Below are 18,583 nucleotides of genomic sequence, written 5' to 3'. Positions count from 1 at the left end.
TTGAGATATCTGCATTTTGTTTAGGTGCTTGTCTAATCTCTTTAGCATGTGAAAATTTTTCTTGGATTTTGGGTACTGAATAGCAGTTTTATTTAAGATTATTGAAGTTTCTCAAAGTTCGATATATGTAACTTCACTTGCAACAGCATATGTATATTGTAATCTCTGTAGCCATGGTTCTTCAAGTATGGATGATTTTGAAGCTGTCTAATCATATTGTATTCATGAAACAGTATGGTTCCTAACTCTTTAATACTGATTCAGAAATCAACCTGGTTGTGCAGTTGATTATGGCAAACCCTCACCCCCCCCACCCCCCACCCCCCCTTCTTTTATATTTTCACTTTGATACCCTAGTGTTCACTCGTTCTTTCACTGTGATAACATGAAGTGTAATTTTTTTTTAAATTGTGAGCACCAGCTTATAGCTGTACTAATATCTGCAGCCACCAGAAGCTTATAATAACATATCAGAAATTAATACCATAGAATATACTGGAGGATGAAATCCAAGTTCATACAATTTTCTTCCCCATCCATCTATTTTCATTCAGAGACGAGAGAATGCAAGAAGATAGCGACTCAAACATGAAATGAATCATCTGCAGGTATTTTATAATAGGGTTTACCCATCTGAGACTTCACCTAATGTGCACAGGAATGATCACTAAGAGAGCACCAGCTTATAGCTGTACTAATATCTGCAGCCACCAGAAGCTTATAATAACATATCAGAAATTAATACCACAGAATATACTGGAGGATGAAATCAAAGTTCATACAATTTTCTTCCCCATCCATCTATTTTCATTCAGAGACGAGAGAATGCAAGAAGATAGCAACTCAAACATGAAATGAATCATCTGCATGTATTTTATAATAGGGTTTACCCATCTGAGACTTCACCTAATGTGCACAGGAATGATCACTAAGAGAGCACTGTATCATTTCTACTTCATTGCCCCCATGGCGTATGTGATCTTTACAGGATAATATGTACCCCGTGTGCGCTCCATACGCAATTCTTTTCTTTACACTTCTTTTTGTTTTGTTTTGTGGGAGTGCAAGAAAACCTATAAACTGAGAAGATTAAACACTAATTTACAAATATACAGTTTCCACACAAGAACCTATACACATTTCCTCCTGGTCTTGGAACTGACAGAAGCCCTACCTTAAAAACTGTCCTGCAAAAATGTGATGTGATGCTGCTTGTCCGTTGAATTTGAGCTCGGCAGCAGGCCATCATGCGTACTGCTGAACCTCTTGGCAGCTCGTCCCTAAGCTTTTGAATACATATGATTATCACACCTTTAAATTTGCAAATAAATTGTGAATGAAGCTTGTGGTATCTAAGATCTTTATTGTAGAGGATACTTTTCTCTTTATTGTAAAGCTTCCAATTTAAAGCACACTAGCCTCAAGCACATAAAATAGTGGAGTAATTAGGTGTACTCATTTCTTTCCCATTCCTCAAAGTGAAAATTAACAAATAAAAAAACTGACATTACTATGTTATTTTGTTTGAATTGACAGACGCAAAACCATCTTGCTCGTTTGGAGAAGAAAAAAAATCCCTGCTTTGTGGGCTTTTTAGGTACTTAAAAACTTCAGTTTGGTGGTAAACAGCCACCTAATTTGTGGTTATATGATGCAATCAAAACCATAGGAAAAGACCTTTAGGCATGCTAAACTTATGTAAAACCTGATCCTGAAACTTAGACAATGCAAATGCATCAAAATAGTTTTCCATCACAACTTAAGTTGCGCTAGCTGGTTCTTGGAAATGAAATAGCAAGCCTTTGTTACCTTAATCAAAAGATTCTTCTCTATCTTTTCCAATTCGAGGCACCTGAGAAAACAAGCACACAGATCACGTAAACTCTTCAAGACTAGAAAACAGGATGATCAAACTGACAACATATGGGGAAAAAAAGTGTGAGAATGTCCTTATGAACCTAGGGCATTACTTCTTCACTCCTATAAGCGAGCTAAATGTAAATAGTGGCACATCAGATAACTTCTACAGCCCCTCAACTAATCGAGTTATTAAGGAAGCTTTGCTGTAAAACACAGGTAAGAGCATACTACTCAAACCTTGAATGAAGACCACCCTTAAGGGATGTTTTTTTATTTACTTACTGTGCTTCCAGTTTCTTTTTTTCCAGTACAATTGTTTTCAGCCTTCGTATTTGATATCCTCTTTTATCTTTAAACTCAAGCTGCCAACAAAAGAAAAAAAATCATGAGCAGATACCACTAAAAGTTTTGCATGTCTGCATGCATACACCAAAGGTAGATGCTCAAGAATTGAAAGAAATTAGATAAAACATGAAGTTGATCTAACTGTGACAAATGTGATTTTACATGTAATCTTCAAAATCAATCTTAAAGAATGTAAAAGCCATATGTTAAAAAAGAAAACGAATCACCAAAGACAGACCTTCAGCTACATAATTGACATTTTTAGCTTCCATCGCAAATTTTAGGCAACAGTCAAGTCCCTACGGCTTATGTTGGTTCACAAAATATGACCCCTTTTAATTACCTTTTCATGTTAGAAAAATGACTCTTGTACGCAATTAGACCAACAAATAGTAAATTTTATACGCAGCATCTCTTGAACTTCTGACTCTCAAACCGCACATAAGTAAATAGGCGGATATATTGACTCATGCTGATATATTTTTTAACTTGATAAATAACAAACTATAGAACGTATCTGATAGCTTTTTCATTGAGTTGTGCAAGAACACATGGAACAAAATATTTCCCTTCCAACTGAAATATTGCCCTTCGACTGGATATTACCGAATTGTAGATGATTTCGATGATTGAAGTCTACCGAATCAGTTCAAACTGATACCCTGATTGAAAGAAGAATGCACAGACAGTTTTTATTTTATGAGCTCAAAATTGCACATGAACGGCCCAACTAGATTTGTTGCTTCTAGGTTAATTGCGGATCAGATACTTATGAGGACAGCCACCAAAAACTACACAGAAGACTCCAGCAAACAAAAGGCATCCCTCCTTTTCAAGATCCAGAAGTCCAAGACAGATCTGAGAATATCCCACCCTCAAGCCTCACTGACAACGAGATCTCTACAGAGTTTGATGGTTAAAAGCCATTTCTACAGATCTACGTTTTGATGGGTATCTGTTTCTTTGTGTTTATTTTTTTATTGTGAACTTTTGATCATGATAGATTGATCGACTTGGAATCTCAGTCTTAAGGGCAGATTCATTGATGAGAATATCTAGAATTTGTATTGGCTTGTTGCCTATTGAAATCAGGGTAGGATCAGGTGTAATAGACTAATTTTGGCGGACGAACTTGGGGGGTTCGGATACATTTCTAGATAATGGAACATCTCACACGGTGAAATAAAGGTGTGAACATAGGCAGGGGCCAAACCAGGTAAAAACTTCAGTGTTTGTGGTGTGCTTTTGTCTCTCTTTATTTTCTTCCGCTGTTAATTGTTTAATCTTAACTGAAATATTTTTATTTGCCGGAAGCCATAATTCAACACCCCCCCCCCTGCCCCACCCCTTGGCGCCGTGATCAAACAAAATATAAACTTTTAATTGGCTAGAATAATCAAAATATTCAGTGCTGATAAAGTCATATGTACTGGCAATATGTGTTTCAAACAAGCTATTACTGACTGTTGAAAGATATACACCGTTCCTACCTGACTCTTTTGATTGCTTCCAAGTCCGCCTGCAATTTCACCAGGTGTCACCTGCTTCTTTGACCTTTCCACGGTATCAGTATGGTTCTCGTGTCTCCTTTTCCTAGGTGGTTCTGCATTGTGCATCAAATGGACAGATTAATACAAGTAAAACAGCACAGCTACATCTAAAGGAAACAAGACAAAGGCACCTGTTTGCAGATCGTCACAGGGGTCAGTAAACTGTCCTGTTGATGAAGTAACAACCTGTCCGTCTGCTGAAAGATGAGCTTTAATTGCTGGGACCTGTGAACATCTAGCGGGAAATTCAGCACCTGAAACATTAGAGCTCTCCTCCATTCTTGTATGACAATCAATTCCTGGGTGACAAAGCTGCTGGAAAGGAAACACGACACTCTTGAACCCATTATGTCTTCCTGGCTGAAGCATCTGAGGGGCAAAAGGTTGAACTGGTGAAAGCCCAGGTTTTTTAAGTGGGTTCAATCCGATCAAATGACAGTGGTAGTTCCTGTCATTTTTTTTAATGATAAACAAAGTTAGACTTACCATTTTCTGAAGTCTTAAATGGAAGAAGTGAGAAGTTATCATACTGATTAGTTTCAGTTCTTTTGAAGAGTAAAAACACATAAAGACTATGGTGATTTGTCTAATCAAATAACCAAAATATAGTGGAAGACTTTTTGTTGAGTCATCCTCTACCATCCAGACATGTTTTTCATTTGTAAACTCTCACGATTTCATTTATAAGACGCTGCTTTATTTTGCCGATCTACAGCTCAATATTGTCTTTATTATACCTCAGAAGATTATGATGCACCCAACCACACACCTTGAGAAAGGCAGAGGAAGAGAAGAGAAGTTTTTGCCTAGAATATTGTCAAACACCACAAACTGCTGAAAAATATTATCATATGTTTAATGATGTTTTGGTAGAAATCTAGTACAAAATATTTGTAGCAATAGTTCAAGTTGTTCCAAGTCGAATAAGTTTACAGACAATACAAATCAAATTTAAGATAAGATGGAGGAAAAGCTTAGTAGGATGACTTGTTGCATATCAGTAGCATATTCATATATATAATTTTTAGCTTTCCATGCCAGTTTGTGATGGAGGCATGAATGACGGGCTTATTATTGTCTGCCTGGGACTAAATAAATACAGTGTGAACAAGCCTTATCTTACAGCTTGTTTCTGTCGACTGACTGATAACGGTAACTTAGTCATAGCTAAAAAGATCAATCAAAAGAAAGTAGTAAATGACTCTCAATAGCTGAAACGTTGCCGCAATTAGGCATCACTGTAGATTATTAAAGAAAATAAAAGAAGAGGGGAAAAAAGTTGGGTCGTTCTTCCCGAGGCTAATTTACATGATGAAGATAACTAATAATATAAGCATCAGGAATAGAGAGAAGAAGCCTGTTATAGTGAAGTTGAATGCTATCACAAAGTTTACATTGATTAGTCACAGTTTATAATTAAATTATGCACTCCATCAAGTTTCAGCGATGTGCACTAGTAGATCACTGATAAAAACCAGATGTTTATACCTCATGCGATCTCAGTCCCATAACCGTTCACTTCAAGATAACCATCTTGAACAAGTACTAACTAAAACAAAAACAACGAGAGACATTTTTCTCCTTCTACCCACTTTTAAACTTGCCATCATTTTTGTCACTGTTTTCTTAGCACTTGTACCTAGAAAACCTTCACTACTTGACGAATATATATTTTCCAGCAATAAGTCCAATACCATTATCCCAACAAATTCTTAAGGAAACCATTAGCCAGATTAACATGAATCTACTCAAAGGCCAAGGCAATTATTCATGTTAACATAAAAAATAAAAGAATGGGGACAGCTACCTTGAAAAGTATTTGATAAATATATAGAAAATAGAGAGCTTACCAGTATTCTACTGCCATATCTTTCAAGCGGGTTTCAAGCCTGTCATAAAGATTTGACCTCTCAAAATCTTGTTTGTTGTGTGTAGGCTTCATAAAGTTCACCTCAAGCACTCCTGAAAGGATAAGAATATTTAAAAAAAAAGGGAAATGAGAGTTACAAGAGAGTCATGCGATGTATATATTCTATGAAATACAGTGCCCTGAGAACAAAATAAAATAACCATATTGTCATGTAGAATGGAGGCGTTTTAAGGAGCTTTACCAGCAACACCTCTGCATTTACCATTTGTCGTGCTGATTACAGGCCAAAAGGGCTGGAGCAAGAAAGTTAAGTAATACATGAAAATAAATATATTCAAAATCTGAAAATAGACTGAGCTTAGAAAAATTGAAATGAATGGACATGTCTATTTTGAGTATTTATCACATCAAAGAAACTTTCTGAATGCAATTAATTAGCCATTGTCTATATCAGATCTGATATAGTCCCCAGCAGACGACAAATATAAAATGTAACTAATCTTCTATGAAGAGGTCCACTAAGGATGCTTTGAGGTACAACTTGTTCAACATAAAAACCTGATTAGTTTGATGATAGGTGAAGCGGTAAAGAATAAAGAATGATATATAAAAGAGAAAACAATTCAGAAGCAATGTAAGTTCAAACACTTTTATGATTAACCAGAACAATTAAAATATCAATGCATATGTGACTTCACTGCTGTGAAACGCTTTGACGAAGGATGAATGCCAATCTGGTTTCATAAGTTGAATTATAGCATGCAGATCTGTGTGCCAGTGGAGCTGTTACCCTTGAAATGAATTAGCATGGCTTTAGATATTTCATACTGCTCTTGAAGGCCTTCTTGAAGGACCACCAGGCCATAATGTTTTACATTGGTTAAGACATTGTAGACGTTGTTATAATAGTAAGAAGACATATGAAGCAACTTGTGAAGGCTCATGGCCGGGACATGCTGCAGTATCTCGGAAGTGTTAATAGGTTCTTTTCTCTGTAGGGTGTAAGGGTGAGGAGGATACATTAAATGTCTAAGGTTTGTACAACAGATCTAGCAGTATTACCTCCAGGAATGTTGTTTAGATTTTTGTTAGGCATGAAATTCGGATAGGAAATAGGAGGAGATCCTAGAGAGTCTATGATGTCAGACAATTTGAAGAGCAAATCAAGATTCGGTTGAAGAGCCACAATCGGAAAAGACTAGTTAGGATGAGATAAGTTGTTAGAATATTGTTTGATTAGGTTTAAATATTGAAAGTAGAGCTTTGCATTAAATTCTAGCAAGATAGGAAAAGTTCGAATTCAAGTTGTAGCAGGATTAGAAGTTTATTTGTATTTTGAATTTAGTAGAGATAGGTTTTTAAACCCTACATAAAGGATTGTAGGCTTTTTTATTTAGATGATTCAATATGAATAAAAGAATAGAGTTGAAGAAAATCTTGCGTGATTTTTCTAAGGCATGAAACCATTGTTTCTCGGTGTGAAGCCAAACTGTGAAGCACTAGTGTGTGAATCCAGCTTAACTAAAGGTTAGATGTCTGTGAGTGAATCCGGTCTAACCATCTATCTTTTTCCGTTTCTTTTATCTCTTTTTTGTTAGCTTTTTAATTCATAAAAAATGCAAAAAAGAAAAAGAGGTATTGTTCATGGCTATTGTTCCCGGTACTCTTTCATCTGAAGTTTTTTCTTCCGCATCAATTGGTTTTAAAGCAAGTTCATTGGTCTACAATTATCATGGGCAAAAATCTGCTTCCTCTTTCACAACAATATGAACTTAACCCTATGAAGTTTTGTAATGTTTCTTATTTTTATGGATTGGATGGATATGAGGAAAACTCCTAACTTTGAAATATGGATGCAAGAATTAAGATTTGTTTAATTTTTATGATATGTCAGACTGTGAGATGTACTAATATGTTAAGTGTAAGTTGAGAGCAGAAGCTAAAGGTTAGTGTCATTGTTATTGTTACGGTCTGAGCCTGAGTCAAAACCAAAGCCCGTCCTAAAGTCAGAATTGCAACGCGAGCCAGAGCCTGACTTTGTGACCTCAGCTACTGGAGCAATCCAATGTACTGACCGTATTATACTTTTATTAGATAAGGATATCAAGAAAAAAGTTTTAAAAACTGGCATTTAAATTCTGATAAGAGTCCAAGATCAAACAAAAACTAGAATCGGATCAAGAAATCAATCCAGAGTCCGAGCCAGAATTAGAGCTTGAACCCGAGCCCAAGTCCATGCCTGAAGTACCACTGCATAATCAGACCATCATACAGGCCAAGTCACTTCCAGTTGTTCAAGACAATGTGAAGATTGAGTTTGTCACGCCAGACACTCCTCCACCAACCTGCTATCAAGTTTTGCAAATATTGTTGACGACCTTGGAGACTGTGCAATCAAAGTTCATAAAAGTTGAAGAGTTTATCATCTCATCCTTCTTTAAGACTTGAGGTCAAATTTTCTCTAATAAAGGGAGAACAGATGTAGGACAATTTGAAGACCAAATCAATATTTGGTTGAGTTATGCATCAATGGGAAGACTAGTTAGAACAAGATAAGTTAAAATATTATTGATCAGCTTTAAATTTTAAAATAGAGTTCATGTGCATTTAAATTCAAGCAAGATAAGATTAGTTGGAATTCAAATTGTAGTAGGATTAGAAGTTTATTTGTATTATAACTTTCAGCAGAGATAGGATCTGAGACTATATAAAAGATTGTAGGTTTTCTTTGTATTTAGATGATAAAATATGAATAAAAGAATAGAGTTGAAGAAAATCCAGTGTGATTTTTCTAAGGCATGAAGCCATTGCTTCACGGTGTGAAGCCAAAAAGTTAAGCGTCCGCATGTGGATCCGGCTCAACTAAAGGTTAAGTGTCTGTGACTAGTTCGAAAGTAGAGCTGATGGCAGAGAGAAGTAAATGAGGCCATCTAGTTGAAGTTTGACCAGTGACTCTGGCTTCAACCAGAAAAGCAATGATGGTGATGGTGCTATTTCATAGCCAGATATAATGGATTTTTTATTTTATTTTATTTTTTTTATTTTTGGTTCACAAAAAAGAACCTCGTTGCCGGGGTTCAGAGGTCTGCCCTCAAAAAATTAATAGGAATTTCTCACATGGAAAATGTCAAGGCTCCCATAACAAAATGGAAGAAAAAAAATCCCACAGCTTCATCTTAGTGGCCACTAACTTAGAATGCCTGAGTCTAGTTGCCGCTGAAGTTAATGTGATCCATGGATCTACAACTAAGACTATATAGATGCAGATTCTTACTTTGGTTGAGCGCTAAATATAGACATCTTTCATGCAAAATACCGAACTACAATCATAACAAGAGGCTAAATAATGCTCAATTAGTAGGGTTCTATAGCAGGTCCATGTGTGCAGACAAGTTACTTATATTAGCCACACCTTAATATTCAGGTAACCATAGAATGCTAAAATGATAATCCCTCTCAACTTTGCTGTCAGTTATTATCCATTTCCACTTCTAAAACATATACAGTGAAGAATTCGCAAGGAGAGGAAACTTAAGAGCGTCAAGGTATGCATCAGGCAAATTTCAAAAGGTATCAAGATGCAAGATTTACATAGACTGATTTCCTAGATTATATTTACCTATAAGATCTATATGTGTAACTCTTTAAGCGCACCGTAAAATTGGCACGTAAACCTTCTTTTTTGTTTTTAACAACTAGCATATAATTAATTTGTTATTTTATCCCTTGTTGTGATCTACATGGCTTGATCAAACACATTTCCCACACCCATAAAACAAAGACTTACTTTGACTAACAATGTAGTTAGGAATCTTCTGAAGGAACAGAATATTGTTTGCATGAATCTAAAGGTCATCTGAAATAGCTCTTCTGGAAAATTATACTGGAATTTTAACCTAAACGAGCCAAACTAAGTGATGTAATCAGTGGCAGATCCAGAAAAAGTTTTTAAGGCAGCAAATAACCAGCATTTATTTATCTAAAATAGAAGTATAATTATTGGTTACATAATTATGTGCTAAACTCAACTGGAATGTTGAGTTGAGAGGAGTGGTGGACACTAAGAAATATTTTTGTTAATATTTATTTAGTAGTATAATCTCAATATTCTCTTAAATATAAATATTCTCTCTACTACAAACTACTACACTCTTTTACAACACACTACTCTCTCTCTCTTCCCCCTCCCCTCTCCACTACTGGAATGATCTTAAACAGATACTTGGGTGATTAGTTATAACATTAATTTAGGGATAGGTGAATACTATTAGGGTTAGATGATTACTGTAGCTAGTAGGGGGTATATGAGTGAAGCTGTTGACTTTTAACACTTCCCCTCAGTAGCGACTTCTCTATCCATGAGTCCACACTGACTTCGAAATACTGTAAACTTTAAAGTACTTAGTGCTTTGGTGAATATGTCAGCTATCTGTTTGTTGATCCCGATTGGCTTCATTACGATCTCCTCCTGAAGAACTTTCTCTCGAAGAAAGTGATGATGCACTTCGATGTGCTTCGTCCTAGCATGAAAAACTGGATTATCTATCAATCGTATTGCAGACTGATTATCGCAATATAAAGCTACTGAGCAGTCTGTGGACTGATGTAAATCTCTCATTAACTAAAAAGGCCACATGCTTTTCTGAGCTGTCATCGCTGCTGATCTGCACTCCGTCTCTGTAGTTGATAATGACACTATTGACGGTCTTTTGCTACACCAAGATATAGCCGCTAAACCGAGACTAAACATGTATCCAGTAATAGACCTTCGAGTGTCATGATCTCCAGCATAGTCAGCATCACAATAGCCATAGACCTCATATTATTCTCCTTCTTTATATGAGACCATAATGAATTGTACTCTTGTCGTACCTTAGGATCCTTCGGATTGCTTCTAAATGAGACTTCTTTGGCTTTGGCATGTATTAGCTCATCACACCAACAGCAAATGAAATATCTGGTCTTATCTTCGTTAGATAGATCAAGCTTCCAACTAGTTGTTGATACATAGTTGGATCTTCCAAATCTTTTCTTTCATGTGCACACAGTCTAAGATTTGTCTCCATCGATGTTGAGACTGACTTGCAGTTGAACATCTCATGCTCGAGCAGCATATCCTTCACATATTTTTCTTATCAAATGAATAGTCCATCCTTCGGTCAACCCCCAATCCGAGGAAATACTTGAGCACCCCAAGCTCCTTCATTTGAAACCTGACTGAGAGATTTATCCACATTCTTTGGATTTCCACTTCATTGTCCCCAGTTAGGAATAAGTCATCCACATAGACCAACACGATTGCTAGCCTATTGCCAGTCTGTTTGAGAAATAAATTAGACTCTGCAGGAACAAGAGAGTATCCACTTTAAACTAAAAACTCACCAATCTTACCATACTAAGCTCTCGGAGCTTGCTTCAGTCCATAGAGAGCTTTTTTTAGTTTGCAAACATATCTTTTCTTCTTCTTGCTCTCAAATCTGATTGGTTGCTCCATGTAAATCTTTCGATCCATCTCACTGTGTAGAAATGCGTTCTTCACTTCCATCTGCCAAAGCTTCCAACTCTTGCTAGCTGCTAGAGCTAGAAGAACTCGAACTGTTATTACCTTGACAACTGGACTGAATGTCTCATCATAATCCAATCCATACTGTTGACAGAATCCTCGAGCCACCAAGCGTGCTTTGTATCTCTCAATCGACCTATCCGGTCGAGTCTTGACCTTGTAAACCCATTTGCAGGAGATAGATTTGACATCTTTGGGTTTTGGCACCAACTCCCAAGTTTGGTTCTGCTATAGAGCTTGAATTTCTTCTTCCATTGCTTATCTCCATTCAATAATTTTGTATGCTTCCTCGAAACTAGATGGCTCATTCACATCTTCCATAATGACAGCATTGGCATACTTAGGATTCAGCTTTCTGGGTATCGTTGATCTTTAGAGTTCAACTGGTTCTTCTTTGATATCCTCTATCTGGTTTGGGCGCACTTCTTCTGGTGTTGTCTGATAAATATCAGTCTTCCATGGATTATTCTCCTTTGAGGATGTTGAAGAGCTTGATTCTATCTTCTCTGATTGACGCAAGTCTTCTTGACTTCGCTCCCCTGATTTCTCTTGTAGCCGATTCTCCAAATCTTTATAATCTGGTAGCGCAACTTCTTATGAAGCACGCCAAGATGAGACTTCGTCAAATACAACATTCATTGATGTATAGCATCGTCCGATTGTGAGATCACAGCATCTATATCCTTTTCTTTCACTGTCATACCCCACAAAAATACATCTTACAGCCTCTTTGTCGAACTTGTTGCGAAGATGATCAAACACGAAGACATAACATATGCAGCCAAAAACTCTGAAATAACTTACAGTTGCGTTGACATTTCATAACTTCTGAAATGGTGATATGAACTCCAATTTTGATTGTGGTAGCCAATTGATCACGTAGGCCACAGTCTTCATACACTCAACCTAAAAACGTCTTATCACGTTCTTGACATGAAGCATGCTTCTGCAACTTTTGCGAGATGACGATTCTTTCTTTCGGCTATGTCATTCTGCTTTGGAGTATTTGAACACGTCAGCTGTCGCTGAATCTTGTGTTGCTTAAGATAGTCGTAAAACTCTTTCAATGTGTACTCTCCCCCGTTGTCTGTGCGTAAGCAACAAATTTTCTTGCCGAGTTCTCCTTTGACTTCTTCTCGAAATCGCTTGAATTTGGAGAGTGCTTCAGACTTTTCCTTTAAGAAATAAATCCAGATATATCTGAGTAATCATTGATAAAGATGATCATGTACCGCACGCCACTTATCAATTCTTACTTCACTCGACCAAATACATCTAAATGCATGAGCTCTAAAGGTTCATTTGCTCTGAATTGTGACTACTAGTATGGTAATTGATGCGTCTTACCATATTTACAACCTCCGCATATAGTCCTTCCTCGAATCAGTGTGGAAGATCCTTCAACATTGACTTTTCATCATAATCTTTGAGCTTGTGATAGCTCACATGACCAAGCCGAGCATGCCACAGATCAGCTATCTCATTTTTCTGGCTTTATCTATGTATGTCGATTCCGCCGATATCACATAGACAGATTCTACCTTTCGTCCCTCCATGACAACTTCTCATGGTGGTTTTAAGTTTTGATAGACTTTTACATCTTATGGCCCAAATACTACATAGTTTCCAAAAGCAGTTAATTGAAAAACAGATAGAAAGTTCTTTTTCATACCCGATATATGGTATACATCTTCTAGTTGTACACGATCAGGGTTGTAACGCGGCGTAAACACAATCTTTCCGATGTATGTGACAGGTAATCTTGAATTATTCGCTATCACAACTTCTCAGCCACCTTTATACAACTTCATGTTGACAAGCTTCCTCATCTCCCGTCATGTGGTTAGAACGATCAGAATCGACGATCCAATCTTTATTATAGTTGATTCCTTTCCGATCTGAAACCAGCACAAATGAGGATTCAGATTCTTCTACAATTGAGGTTAGTGTCATACCAACAACCTCTCGTCTTAGTCGACTGGTGCATCTTTAATAATGGCTATAGATACTTGGGCATCCTATTCTTCTTCATCATCTTGACATCTGCGCGAAGTTACAGCATTGCATCTTCTCTTGTAGTGTCAGTCTCTGGCAAAATATCCTTTCTTCCCACAGTTGTGACAGCTACTGTCAGGTCTCCTTGCTCGACGATCATCTTGCTCCTCATGCTGTTGTGTTTTGTCGGTATATGGTCATCCTAGCTGCCTCCTTAAACCAGCCTTTCAATGCTCCTCTTTCCTCGCGCCTCTTAGTTTGCCTCTCTCCTTGCTGCTAAAGAATGCTTCATCTTTACTTTTTATTGAAACTCCGGCCATTTGTTTGAAAAGGATTTTCTGTGTAGCGAGCAAACTCTCTAACTCTAATAATATTAGTTGAGTCGGCCAGCTGTGTGTAGTAGCAGCGAGTCCGTGATATTCCGGTCTCAAACCGTGGATGATTATTCTCCTCATCCTTGCATCAGACACTTTATAATCTAGATCTAGCTGAGTGATATCTGAACATAGTGATTTTACTTGCTTGAAGCACTGACTGATTGTCAGATCCTTCTATTGCAAGGTCATCAGTTAATTCTCCAGGAGTTGAAGTCGAGCATCGTTCTTTTTCGAGAAGAGTATCGCGAGCGTATCTCATGTCTCCTTCGGAGTTTTAACATCTCGCATATAGTCTACGAGATCTTCTACTGTCGTCTTCAGCACATACTCAGTATTGCCGGCTTTGATGTTCCACTTCCTTAGCGCTTCGCTAGCTTCCTAAGGTACTGTAATTTTAGCACCTCCGATGACCTCCCAGAGGTCTTGTCCTTGTAAATAGGACTTTATACACGCCTCCCAGTAGTTATAGTTATTACCATTGAGTTTTTTAAGTGTAGTCGTACTTGCTAGATCCGCCATCGTAATGTGGTACTGCTTCAATATCTCCACACAAATCTAGTTCCTGACCAACCAACTTCACAGTCCCGAACTAAGAACGAACTTCGGCCTTCAAGAATGCTGATAGGATCACCGTAGGAGAGAGCCGGTCCCTGACCGCCTTGCTTCTATCATGAGCTGCAACTTCTACTATTTCACGTGAACAGTAACTATACTTGTGAACCTTACTCATGAATAGTAATCGTACTTATTAATAGTATCGTACTCGTAAATAATGCATAGTGCCTTCAAAGGGTAAATAATAATCTAACTTATTTTCTGATATAGAAAATCTACCTTTGGAAGTAGCCACATAACATACGATAAGCAGATACATGCATCCTAAGTCAGGCTCTGATACCACTTATTGAATTGAGAGTGGTGGACACTGGACACTAAGAAATATTTTTATTAATATTTCTTTAGTAGTACAACCTCGATATTCTCTCAAATACAAATACTCTCTCTACTATAAACCACTACACTCTTTTACAACACACTACTATCTTTATCTCTCTGTTTCTCTTTCTCTCTTTCTCTCCGTCCCTCTTTCTTTCTTTGCTACTGGGATGATCTCAAACAAATACTTAGGGGTTATTTATAAAATTGGTTTAGGGGTAGGTAAATACTATTAGGGTTAGGTGATTGTTGTAGCTAGGTAGGTGGGCGGTAGATGAGTGAAGTTGCTGACTTTTAACATGGAATGGGCTATTTAATGCAAATGGGCTCAAATAGGCTTCTACCAATTGGTTATATAAGCAAACATTGGTCCATTGGGGTGCAATTCTTTTTTTTTTTGGGAGGGGCAATTATGAAATGTCGTGGGGTGCAATTGCACCCTAGGCTAAAGCCCAAATCTGTCCCTGGATGTAGTCTTAAAAAATAGAATGCTCTACTACCCATCCTGAGGAATCCATAGTTGGTTTACTCTTCCAAGAGTTAACTAATCCATGTTAACAATGAAAATTTTCCATTTCCTACCAACCATATCCTCGTATTGATATACAGAAAATCAAGCTTCAGCTTCCGGCTAAGACAAAAAAAAAAGATAAAAGCCCCGTGCCAAAGAAATTCCAATTAGTTCATAAAGAAACCAACTTACTAGTAACAGCTCAAGTATGAAGTCCACAAATCAAAGAGCAGCAACAAAATCCATCAAACTTAAAAATAACATAACTTTCTTAAGCAACAGTACCCGCACATTCATTTATTAGTTTCTATAGATTCAAAAATAAACCAACGAAAACAAGGCACTTTTAGTATTGAAAGAGGTAAGAAAAACAGAATCATTGACATGGCAATATAAATGAGCCATGAGATACTCAAACTTTTAGTCTTACCAGTATAAGACGATTTTTGTGATAGACATTGAATCCATGAATACCAATAGATGGAGCACCCTCCAAAAATCCAATGGTCGTGATGATGCTAGGCTGATGGAAAAGTAGAAAACAGACAAGAAAACGATTATCATGAAAATCTAAAAGGAAATAATAAACAGCAAGTAATGGTCAAACACACTCAAACAATGATATTTATCACATCTAATGGAAAGTACTTGTCAATTGAGAGGTAACTGTTAGAATATAAAATTATAACCCTAAATCTTCACCAAAACTTTAGAGTTTTGATGTGGTGGATGGGACCTACATTTTATTGGAGCAATGCGGGTTCAAATCCCAACATCCACATATTTAAAGTGGATTGAAAATATACTATTGAGTAAGTTCAAGTTTCAGTCTGCCAAGGGAGCTCAACCTTGGGGCATGAGTATAAAATAGTAACCCTCAAATCGTATCATGAGGTCTGTGTCAGAAATTATGGAGCATCAAATCCATACCCTTTAAAATTTTCTATAGAGAAGCCAAAATAAAGAAAACAGCAGACATATACTAATAATAATTCTAATACTTTCATCTAATAATAAGGACTTGTTATTTAATACTTTCCATTGTGATTAATCCACCAAAAGGATCATGTTTTGGAGTTGGACACCAGAAATTATGCAGCATAAGGTCACAATATCAGCACTTCAGAAAGATATCTACAGCGCATAAAGCAAAGAATTCGTAGACTTGACTGGAATAAGCTGGATTTTCTAGCACATTTCCAATGCTTTTTAAGAGGGAAAAAATGCCTATAAGCCAATAAATTGGATACTGCAAGTATTCATCACAAAACTTTCAAAAAACTTTGTTTAAACATTGAAATTTGTCAGCAAACTAGGTTCCCTACCTCAACCCCCCCACCCCCCAAAAAAAAAAATTTCTTCCAAGGAAGAAGGTTATACAGTTTTGTAATGACCAGTCTGAAATCGGACACTAATTTCAATTTTACCAAGTTTCTGCTGCTACGTGTTTGTATCAGTCGGTTTTGGTTCAGTTTTTGGTTCGGTTTTGGAGCAGCTTCACATAGTTTTGCTAAGTTATGGACGAGTTTTATTGAAACCTATCAACACCTAAAGAAACTCAAAATAAAAGGGAGAAAGAGAAGTTAATGTTCCTAGACATCCCAAATCTATAAATTGTACCCTATCATGAAAACATCAACATCATCTGATACCATAGAGATACTGACTAGATATACGATCATGAAAAGGGATTGAAATTTTGAGAGTGCGTATGTACTTCGTACGAAGCTAGGTTATGCAGTATAACATGAAAAGGGATTGAAATTTTGAGAGTGCATATGTACTTCGTATGAAGCTATGTTATACAGTATAACACCTCAAGAGTGACGAACAAAAATAACAAGAGAAAGTTAAGTACAGGATGAAAATAGAATAAATATCTCTCATCAAGAGAGAAAGACAACCTGGCTTCAAAAACATGTGGGGTTGGGGGTTGGAGGTTGGGGGGGGAGGGGGGGGTTCACTATTTTAGCATTGGGGTCATCTGCTGAAAACATTCACATGTAAAATTGCAGGGAAAAAGTGGAAAGCATGAATAAGAAAGATAACCTAGTATCTGTTTGCTAAGTTATTTGGGAAGAGAGACATGTAATACCAGTATAAAGAAAAAAGTATTCCACATGCAAAACAGAGAGTTACTGGTACCAAAAGATCCCTTGGACTTATCTCAAAAAAAAAAGATCCCTTGGACTATAATAGATAGAAAAAGCAAGAGATGTGATGATAAATAAATTATTAAAGAAGGACAAGTAACAAAACTATTGATAATCAAAACGAGTTCTCTACAAACCTCTTCGATTCCATAAACTTGTGGTTTATATTTGATACATTCAATAAAATTGAGATCATTGATTATGTGGTGGGGTTGAACCACTTGGCCACGCAAAATTATTCTAAAATTTGTCGGCAGATGCAGATATAGGAAGGACGAATAGACCTGTGAAATTTCAGATATTAGCAAAATGCTATTGAGTCAAATTAAAACTTCAAAAAACAACATACACGAAGAGAATAACGAAATCTAGTTGCAGAATGAGTTTGTCTCAGCATCTTCATAGTATTTTTTGACTCCATTACTTTGGGTGCTCCACTGATCATGATATCCTGCAACCAACAAAGAAAACACATCTCAGTGCGAAATAGGATGGAGAGGGTAACAATGAAAACAGATTAATGATTAGAAGTTCAAACTCCAAACTTCATAAACAGTATGGTCAGGAAAGGAATATTAACAGACCATAATCACAAGGATACAAAATTCATAGATTTTTCAGGACAGATGATTAAAGTATGAAAAGGCCATCAGTTAACATTTTGATTAATCAACAAAAAATTTAGCAAGAGATGTACATGGGCATCAAAATAGAAATAATAAAAAAGTTTAAGTCCATAGAACAAGTATCTAATGTAAAGTCAGTAATAACAACAGACTTTTGATTGAAAACTTAATAATTACAGTACTTACTAGTAAAACAGTAAGCATCACTCAGATTTTTTTTTATTTTATAATTATCTCATAAGCATTAATAATGCTACTGGAGAGACATCTTTCTTTAAAAAATACTAACCTCAGCATCAGTGTCAAAGTCGAGTTCCATATCCCCACCATCATTGAACCACAGATTGAACACAATAACTTTTGTACCATGATGGCCCATGTCATCGAACTGTTCATAAAACATAACAAAGAAAATTGTGTCTGCAAGTTTAACAGGAATTCCAAAAGATATTTTAAAAGCAAAGGAAAAAAAAGCACTAACTTCTTACCTTTTAATTTATGACAATGAGATAAAAAGAGAATAAATATGCAAATAGAAGGAAAAATAGAGACATGAATGCCTTTCTCTGTACACGCCCCTCTACTGGTCTTCTGTTGTGTTTCAGCTCTTTGGCTCTGACTGCTCAAGAACATAGGTGACAGTTACCAATAGAAAAATAAATTTCACAAACCTCCCCCATCCCCTGAACTTTGGTGTGATTTGGACGAAACCTCCCCTAAAGTTTGGGGTGTTTCACAAAACCCCTTGAAGTTTTGAAAAGTCAACAAACTAAAATACCCTTTTTATTAAGGATACC

General features: G+C 36.7%; 1 protein-coding gene across 1 annotated transcript in view; it reads right to left on the bottom strand.

The window, feature by feature from the left end:
- Positions 1,212-18,583, bottom strand: part of LOC109828901 (protein MICRORCHIDIA 6-like) — a 42,353-nt gene continuing 24,981 nt past the window's right edge. Inside the window, exons 10-19 of the mRNA XM_020395890.1 lie at positions 18,076-18,174; positions 17,510-17,611; positions 17,298-17,444; positions 15,438-15,530; positions 5,867-5,918; positions 5,606-5,717; positions 3,887-4,203; positions 3,696-3,808; positions 1,809-1,852; positions 1,212-1,293 (exon numbers count right to left, since the gene is read on the bottom strand). Of these exons, the coding sequence (XP_020251479.1) occupies positions 1,811-1,852; positions 3,696-3,808; positions 3,887-4,203; positions 5,606-5,717; positions 5,867-5,918; positions 15,438-15,530; positions 17,298-17,444; positions 17,510-17,611; positions 18,076-18,174 (1,077 nt within the window). The 3' untranslated portion in view covers positions 1,212-1,293; positions 1,809-1,810. The remainder of the gene's footprint in view (positions 1,294-1,808; positions 1,853-3,695; positions 3,809-3,886; positions 4,204-5,605; positions 5,718-5,866; positions 5,919-15,437; positions 15,531-17,297; positions 17,445-17,509; positions 17,612-18,075; positions 18,175-18,583) is intronic.

The sequence above is a fragment of the Asparagus officinalis genome, chromosome 1, assembly GCF_001876935.1.
Source record: "Asparagus officinalis chromosome 1, Aspof.V1, whole genome shotgun sequence".
Classification (NCBI taxonomy): Eukaryota; Viridiplantae; Streptophyta; class Magnoliopsida; order Asparagales; family Asparagaceae; genus Asparagus; species Asparagus officinalis.
Note: the sequence above shows the minus strand (reverse complement) of the source record. Positions and strands in the feature narration are given on the sequence as shown.